This window comes from Nannospalax galili, unplaced genomic scaffold (genome assembly GCF_000622305.1).
Source record: "Nannospalax galili isolate Female #2095 unplaced genomic scaffold, S.galili_v1.0 scaffold262, whole genome shotgun sequence".
NCBI lineage: Eukaryota > Metazoa > Chordata > Mammalia > Rodentia > Spalacidae > Nannospalax > Nannospalax galili.
Genome location: NW_008348083.1, coordinates 100,265 through 108,411, shown reverse-complemented (window position 1 = coordinate 108,411; position 8,147 = coordinate 100,265). Strand labels below are relative to the sequence as shown.

The window sequence follows — 8,147 nt, the reverse complement described above, 5'->3', positions numbered from 1 at the left end:
CTGATGAAATATCAATTCTGTTGTGCTTCCCCCTTCAGGCTCTGCTCCCAGCAATCAGGAAGGGCTCCCAAGGAAAGGTATGCAGGGGAGCTGGATGGGAGTTGAACAGATGGGAAGAAAAAGAGATGTTATGAAGCCCCATAGGTGTGTTGGCAGTTACCCCATATGGCAACATAAATATTCTGATCTCAACAGAGGAGATGGAGAGAACACTCTCAGGGAACTGGATGTACCTCACACCTGCTCACTGTATTTTCAAATTTTGAGACAGGGTCTTACTGTGTAGCCCTGGCTGACCTAGAATTCGATATGTAGAGCAGGCTGGCTTTGAACTCACAGAAATCTACCTGATTCTGCCTCCTGAGCACCAGGATTAAAGGCGTGCACCACCATGCCCTACTGCTCACTGTATTGAATTTCGAAGGTAGACCAGAACTGAACCACTGACCCAAGGGGAACATGCAAATATCAGAAGATGCAAGCCATAGAAGGTGAGGCATCTGCCAGAGAAAACTCCCAGAGATCTTGTGTGTCTTGACACCAATGCCCACAAGCAGGTCAAAGGAACCGGCGTAAACAAGGGTGAAGTTCTGCCACCTGGAAGGGATGTTTGGGCTGTGGGGGCTGTGGAGAGAAATTGGCCATTACTTTCTAGAGCAGGAAGTTGCAGGTCTTTTGCAGATCCAGAATTTCTTGTTATCACATTTGGTGTCATTCCAACCATCATCTCTGAACTCTGCACAGTCTTCCTCCCCTAAGTTGTTGGGCTCTCCTTTATTCCAGTACTTCATGAAGCTGCAAAGACCATCAAATCTGTGAGACTCTGCCCCAGCCATTCTTTGTGTGCTGGACGGTGTCAGGTGTCAACTTGACACACCTGGGGAAAGGGAACCTCAATTTCAGAATCTCCTCTATCAGATTAGCCTCTGGGCATATCTTCGGGGCATCTTCTTGATTTGTGAGTGATGAAGGGGCATCCGACTGTGGGTGGTACCTCCCCTGGCAGATAGTCCTGGGTTCTATAAGAAAGCAGGCTGAGCACAGGCCAGGGGAGCAAACCAGTAAGCAGAGTCGGTGGTCCATGGTCGGGGCTGAGTTCCTGTCTCCAGATTCCTGTCTTGACTTCCTCACAAATCACTGTGATTACTAATAAACCATGATCAGGATGTGTGAGATAAATAAGTCCTTTCCTCCCCAACTTGTTTTTGGTCAGAGTGTTTTATCACAGCAACAGAAAGTATCTAGGATACTCTGTAAACCCTGTTTCTAGCTTCTAGAAAATTGACACTTTCATATCTACCTTGCATGTGTACGACAGACATGCCTAGTACTGGATTCCATGACATGCCTAAGTCACTTGGCTTTGACTCTTACCCCTGTAGTCTCCAAAACTTAAGAGTTGTCCCACAGAGGGTCTAGTTTATATATGCAGCCAACTAATCTAGACTCCACTCATACAGCTACCTTCCTCACTGGACTCTTGCACTCTGTCAGTACAGACCAGTCAAACAAGAACAGCATCTACACCCCAAAACACACTACATATTTCAAACGACGCATACCTAAGCCTGCTTGCTCTGTCTCACCTACCTCTTCCCTTGACACCACAGGGCTTGTTGCCCAGGTCTCCTGTTCCCTCCACATCCTGCCTTCCTCAGGTTCTTGTATCCAGTCACACCACCAGGTTATGATGTAAATTCCCTGTTTTGGGACCTGTGACTGCCACAGGTTGTATGTTCTTTTCTTTTTGTGGGAGTGTGTGTATATGTTTGTGAATGTGCATGTGCATACATGTATGGAGGTCAGAGATGTACATCTGGTGACCTGCTCAATCTTAGGGTTTTTTTTTTTTAATTTGTGAGACAGGGTCTCCCTGTAACCCTAGCTGGACTGGAATTTGCTGTGTAGACCATGCTGGCCTCCATCTCACAGAGATCTGCCTGCCTCTGCCTCTTTAGTGCTGGGATTAAAGGTGTGTGTCACCACACCTGGCCTTTCATCTCCTATCTCTGCCTCCTGTCTCTGCCGCCCCAGTGCTGAGATTACAGGTGTATACAACCATGTCCAGCTGTTTTTATGTGGGTTCTGGGATTGAACTAAGGTCTTTGTTCTAGTTTGGTTTCTGTTGCAGTGATAAAACACTCTGATCAAACAACTTGGGGAAGAGTTTATTTGTTTACATGCCCCCATCACAGTGTGATCTTCATCACTGACAGAAGCCAGGGCACGAACATGGAGGGAGGTGAAATGAAGCAGAGACTATGGAGGAACACTGCTCACTGGCTTGCTCCTCTGCCTTGTGCTCAGCCTGCTTTCTTTAATAGCACAGGACCACATACCCAGGTGATACCACCCACATTGAGCTGGGTCCTCCCACAGCATTCAACAATCAAGAAAACATTTCACAGACATGGCCACAGGTCAATTCATAGAGGAAATTCCCCAATTGAGGTTCCCTCTTTCCAGGTGTGCCAAGATGACAACTGAAATGATCCAGCACAGTCCATATGTCTGTAAGGAAGGCACTTTACAAAGTGAGCCATTTTCCAGTCTTAGGTTTCCTATTTATACATAATGTTTCCCACTCCTTTCCTGATTGCAAGTCCCTCCTTGCAGCTCTGAGGATGGAATTTCAGGCACCTGCTGTTCTAGTGAGTATGAAGACTTCCTTCCACCATTGCGTAAATGTCCCAGATTCTAATGCCCAGGGAAAGGACAGGAACCCCAAGGATACTTCAAGTCAGAGCTTTACAACCCCATCACACTCTAGAAGCTGTTCCTTACTTTGGTGTTTACCTGAGTGTCAGAGGTGAACCATCCACCCAATGCCATCTGGATTCCTTATTCATGTCAATGAGCCCCATCCAAGTGTAGCCTCTCTTCTTAGAAGTCTGCTGCAGAAAGTTCTAGAAAGGTAGAAGAGGCAGGGTCAGAAAGGAGTACTGTCTCCCTTTTCTACTCAGGGTCTCCCCAAACTCTTGGTAGGAAGTTCTGCTTGCAGTATGATCTTCAACTTTGTAGTGTATGAGACCACAAGCACCCAAGATTTCTGGATCGTCCCACATCTGCATATGACGGGAAGATGTGTTCTAACTTCTATACAGAATGTGCATGTTTTAGAATTCGTGTTTATTTGCATGAAAGTTATGAATATGTCCATGTGAGTTTTATTCATGACTGGGTTTAATTGGCTGGAGCCAGATTAAACAAGTCCATAATTACTAATGGTGTTAATGATCTCTTTTCAACTCTACAATGAAGAATGTCCCATTGTTAGCTTAAAATCAGCCAGGCAGGTTATATTTACACCAAGATATTGGCAAAGGGCACAGGCCAGGGTTTATTTATTTTATGTGTATGAGTGTTTTGCTTACATGTATGTAAGTGCACAATGCCTGAGAAGGCCAAAAAGAGGGTGTTGGATCTCCTGGAACTGGAGTTACGGATGGCTGTTAGCCACCATGTGGGTGCTGAAAATCAAACCTGGGTCCTCTGCAAGAGCAGTCATCTCTCCAACCCCAGGACTTTTTTTGTAATCTAATAAAGGAAGTTGTTAAACACTGGCCATGTATTTTAGGTTTTCCCCAAAGGAGTCACTCACTTTAAAAACTAAAGCAGTGGGACTGGGCTGGGGAGATGGTTCAGTTGGTTAAGTCCTAGCTATGCAAGCATGAGGACCTGCATTCAGTCCCCAACAACCATGTAAAAAAAGACAGGTATCATGGTTCATGCTTATAATCCCAGTACTGGGGAGGCAGAGATAGGAGGCAGGCTCACTGGTTACACAGCCTATCCTAAGGAGTGAGTTCCAGATTCAATGAAAGACTCCGCCTCACAGAACAAGTAGACATCACCTGAAGCATGACACTCAAGGCTGATATTTGGCCTCCACATGCACATAACGTATGCACGTACACCTGTGTCCACATGTTCAATTCCCCAAGTACACACACACACACACACACACACACACACACACACAGAGTCATCATATCATCATACACACACAGTATCTACTGTGTCTTTGTGTGTGTGTATGTGTGTGTGTGTGTGTGTGTGTGTGTGTGTGTGTGTATGTGTGGTGTCAGAGGACAACTTCTGGTGTGGATCCTTCTTCCACTTTGTTAGAGGTACGGTCTCTTTTTAAAAGTAATTAATTAATTGATGCATTTATTTTATTTTTTATATGCTTGAGTGTTTTGCCTGCATGTATGTATGTGTACCTGTACAGCAGTGCCTGAGGAGGCCAGAAGACAGTGTTGGATTCTGGAGCTACAGATGATTGTGAGCTACCATGTAGGTGCTGGGAACCAAACCTAGGTCCTCTGTAAGAGCAGCCAGTGCTCTTAACTGCTGAGACATCTCTCCAGCCCTGAGACATGGTCTCTTGTTGTTCATCACTGTGTACACCAGGCTAGCTGCCCCTGAACTTCTGGGGATTTTCCTGTACACCCCCCATCTTACCTTAGGGGCATTGAGATGACAGACCTATGTTACCAATAATACTGGGATTCATGTGGGTTCTGAGGATTCCAAACTCAGGTCCTCATGCTTGAGCCTTCTCTCTATCCCTAGACTTTGTTTTTCTTGCAAAGTTCTTGTACCTTCTCATTCATTCCTTACTGTCTTCCCTTTCCACATGGAGTAAGCAGCCCCATTTCCAGAAAACCATGTCTGAAATGATTCCCCTCTCCATTTAGCCAGTGGCCAGATGCACACCACAGATGAGGAAAGATCCCACCAGGCATACCTGCTCTTCATGGCTTTTGATGACCACTAGTTGGGACCCCACTTTCTGGCAGGCAGTGACAGAATCACTCCAGCTCTTCTGGATCATGGAGAAGAAGTAACAGTTTTTTTCAAAATATGTCCAGTCCCAGGCGCAGGGGCGGCACAGGCGATCTGTTAGGGGAGGTTGTCAGGAAGGACTTACACTAGGATGCCCATGTTCCTTGCCTGCTCAGCCTTCAAGCCCTGCAGAGTCATGGTCTTTCCTTGACACAGCACCCTGGGGAGTCAGGCTCCCCTGTCCATGGCCAGAAGTCCTTCCTCACTTCAGGAGAACCAGGGGTCCTGGACCCATCTCTTCCAGACTGGGAGAAGTAGGACAGCGCTCAGAAGAAGAGGCCAGGAGACTGGCTTAATTAAATGCATACTGTGAGCACAATTCCTGTGAACACTGAATGCTTATCCCTTGTGAACACTGAGTTACTGTTGTGTGCACAACTCCTGTGAACATTGAGAGCCTATTGTGTCCATGGACCCTAGTCAACACCAATGAGGTGTCTTCCTTAATGTGATCCTGTAACCCTATTCCACAGATGAGAAAATGGAAGTCCAATGAAGAACAATTATTTAATAAAATCACCCTTGATGGAAATCTTGTAAATTCTTTATATCTAGTCACTTACCTACCCCAGCCTTCAACTGGGTCAGCTCCTGGTAGACCTTCTCCTCCTTGGATTGTGCCAGCCCCTGGGAGCTGGGAATCTTGGAGACTGGGCAAAGAAAAAAGAGTAATTACAATTATTAAATGCTTACCATGTTTCTTGGCCTACTCTGGGATCCCAGGACAGCCTTCCTTCTTCCTTCCTTCCTTCCTTCCTTCCTTCCTTCCTTCCTTCCTTCCTTCCTTCCTTTCCTTCCTTTCTTTCCTTCCCTCCCTCCTTCCCCTTTCTTTCTTTCTTTCTTTCTTTCTTTCTTTCCTTTCCTTCTTTCTTTCTTTCTTTCTTTCTTTCCTTTCCTTCTTTCTTTCTTTCTTTCTTTCTTTCCTTTCCTTCTTTCTTTCTTTCTTTCTTTCTTTCCTTTCCTTCTTTCTTTCTTTCTTTCTTTCTTTCCTTTCCTTCTTTCTTTCTTTCTTTCTTTCTTTCCTTTCCTTCTTTCTTTCTTTCTTTCTTTCTTTCCTTTCCTTCTTTCTTTCTTTCTTTCTTTCTTTCCTTTCCTTCTTTCTTTCTTTCTTTCTTTCTTTCCTTTCCTTCTTTCTTTCTTTCTTTCTTTCTTTCCTTTCCTTCTTTCTTTCTTTCTTTCTTTCTTTCCTTTCCTTCTTTCTTTCTTTCTTTCTTTCTTTCCTTTCCTTCTTTCTTTCTTTCTTTCTTTCTTTCCTTTCCTTCTTTCTTTCTTTCTTTCTTTCTTTCCTTTCCTTCTTTCTTTCTTTCTTTCTTTCTTTCCTTTCCTTCTTTCTTTCTTTCTTTCTTTCTTTCCTTTCCTTCTTTCTTTCTTTCTTTCTTTCTTTCCTTTCCTTCTTTCTTTCTTTCTTTCTTTCTTTCCTTTCCTTCTTTCTTTCTTTCTTTCTTTCTTTCCTTTCCTTCTTTCTTTCTTTCTTTCTTTCTTTCCTTTCCTTCTTTCTTTCTTTCTTTCTTTCTTTCCTTTCCTTCTTTCTTTCTTTCTTTCTTTCTTTCCTTTCCTTCTTTCTTTCTTTCTTTCTTTCTTTCCTTTCCTTCTTTCTTTCTTTCTTTCTTTCTTTCTTTCTTTCTTTCCTTTCCTTCTTTCTTTCTTTCTTCTTTCTTTCTTCACAGTGTCTCATAACCCAGGCTGACCTTGAACTCACTATGTAGCTAAGGACAACCTTGAACATCTGATCCTCCTGCCTATACCTCCTACATGCTGAGATTACAGGCAAGCACCATACCCTGTTTTATGTGGTGCTGGGGATGGACCCAGGGTTTCATGCATGCTAGGCAAGCATTCTACAAAGTAAGCTGTGTCTTTAGCCCAAGAACCATAATTTATAAGATCCAAATTCTTGTTCAGTTCTGTTTGATGACAAAGGAATTTAATACTCAAAGAAAGCTGAACATTGGGGGCAAGTAGTCAGGATTTCGCCTGTGTAACTCCTTCACTCCAGGGGATTTTTGGACAGAATCCCAATCAGTTGCAACTCCCTCCTGCGTCCCCAGGGTTGAAGAGGCAAACCAAGGAGCCCCAAACTTCAGTCTTGCCTGACCTTTGACAAGGATGACCACCAGCAGCACGGAGAAGACAGTGAGGAAGAACACCTGCAGCAGCCAGGGGACATGGCTGTGGCTCAGACACCCTGTGGGAGTGAAGGATGGGATTTCAGCACCTCAGTTTTCCTGAATCAACCTGGCCACAGACAGGCCAGCCTCCAGCCTCATTCTTCTAGGGTATATGATCCCAGATCCCAGCCTCTACCTTTCCCAAGTCCAGGTCCCAGATTCAGGATCTGAGCTTCCAACTCAGAACCCTAGTAGCCAGAGTCCCAACACTACCTCCCCAGGAACGCAAGCTTTTGCTGGGAGCTGTTGACGCCCCCGCCCGGCCCCAGCTTCTCTCCCTCTGCTTTACCTGCAAAGCTATTGAATCCAGAATTCGGTTGGAATCCAAAGCTTTTTATGGAGTATCTGGTGCCATTGGTTATCAGCTGTTCCTCATCTGGGTGGACAGAACATTAGTCAATGCCTGGGCAGATTCAGCCCCAAGGTACCACAGTGGACCCCTCCCCATTATGCCAGGGTCCCAGCCCAGTCTTACCCAGGGGACCCAGCTGCTTCTTCCTGTTGTCTTTGGGATCATTCATGTTTCACCACTGTCCCTCAGTGTCAGGGACCACTGGGGACGCAGCTTTATTTGATACCTCCCTGAATCTATTTTTACTCAGGAAGAGAAATTGGGAAGTAGTGGGTTCTAGCACCATAAGAGCCGGGTGGCGGGGGAGGCTGAGCGTCTGGCCCATCATGACAAAAGATGCATATTCCAGGAATTTCAGAGAAGGGTGGGAAGGTTTGGGTTTCATAGCCAAAAAATCTGGTTCCTACTTCCAGTGTAGTCAATTTCTGGGATGCCAGTCATGAAACCAGTAGTTTGCAAAATCAAGCTGAGCTTTTGTCTATTCTTCACTTTTCGTGTAGACTGGAAAATGAGGCCGTAGTTTGCAAAATAAAGCTATGTTGAATGTTCTTAATTTGTGTTGGGAGTGGACTAACAAAAAATCTTCCTAGAAACACTCTCCACTTGAGGAGGATTTACAGCCTTGATCTACTAATATCCTCACTTATGGTGATTTCTTTTATTTTTTTCTCTTCTGTTTTTGAGAGGGTCTCATATAGCCCAGGCTGGCTTGAAACTTGATGTGCAGCCAAGTATGACCTTGACTCCTGATCCTCATGTCTCCACCTCCTCAGTGCTGG

At 44.9% G+C, this 8,147-nt stretch overlaps 1 protein-coding gene across 1 annotated transcript; it reads right to left on the bottom strand.

Moving 5' to 3' along the window:
- Nucleotides 1–644: 644 nt before the first annotated feature.
- Nucleotides 645–7,537, bottom strand: LOC103743331 (CD209 antigen-like protein A). The gene is made up of 7 exons (XM_008844588.1): nucleotides 7,492–7,537; nucleotides 7,306–7,392; nucleotides 6,944–7,033; nucleotides 5,412–5,498; nucleotides 4,751–4,902; nucleotides 2,797–2,906; nucleotides 645–795 (listed from the first exon to the last, which is right to left on the bottom strand). Exons 1-7 carry the CDS (start codon nucleotides 7,535–7,537, stop codon nucleotides 645–647), a joined length of 723 nt encoding a protein of 240 aa, XP_008842810.1.
- Between the last annotated feature and the right edge of the window lie 610 nt (nucleotides 7,538–8,147).

Excerpts from the sequence above, each read along its gene's own strand:
- LOC103743331 (XM_008844588.1), bottom strand. The coding sequence starts at position 7,537 with ATGAATGATCCCAAAGACAACAGGAAGAAGCAGCTGGGTCCCCTGG. Across the intron at positions 5,499-6,943 it reads GGTGGTCATCCTTGTCAAAG|TCTCCAAGATTCCCAGCTCC; the intron begins GTCAGGCAAGAC and ends TTCTTTGCCCAG. Across the intron at positions 796-2,796 it reads GGTTCACCTCTGACACTCAG|CTTCATGAAGTACTGGAATA; the intron begins GTAAACACCAAA and ends TGGTCTTTGCAG.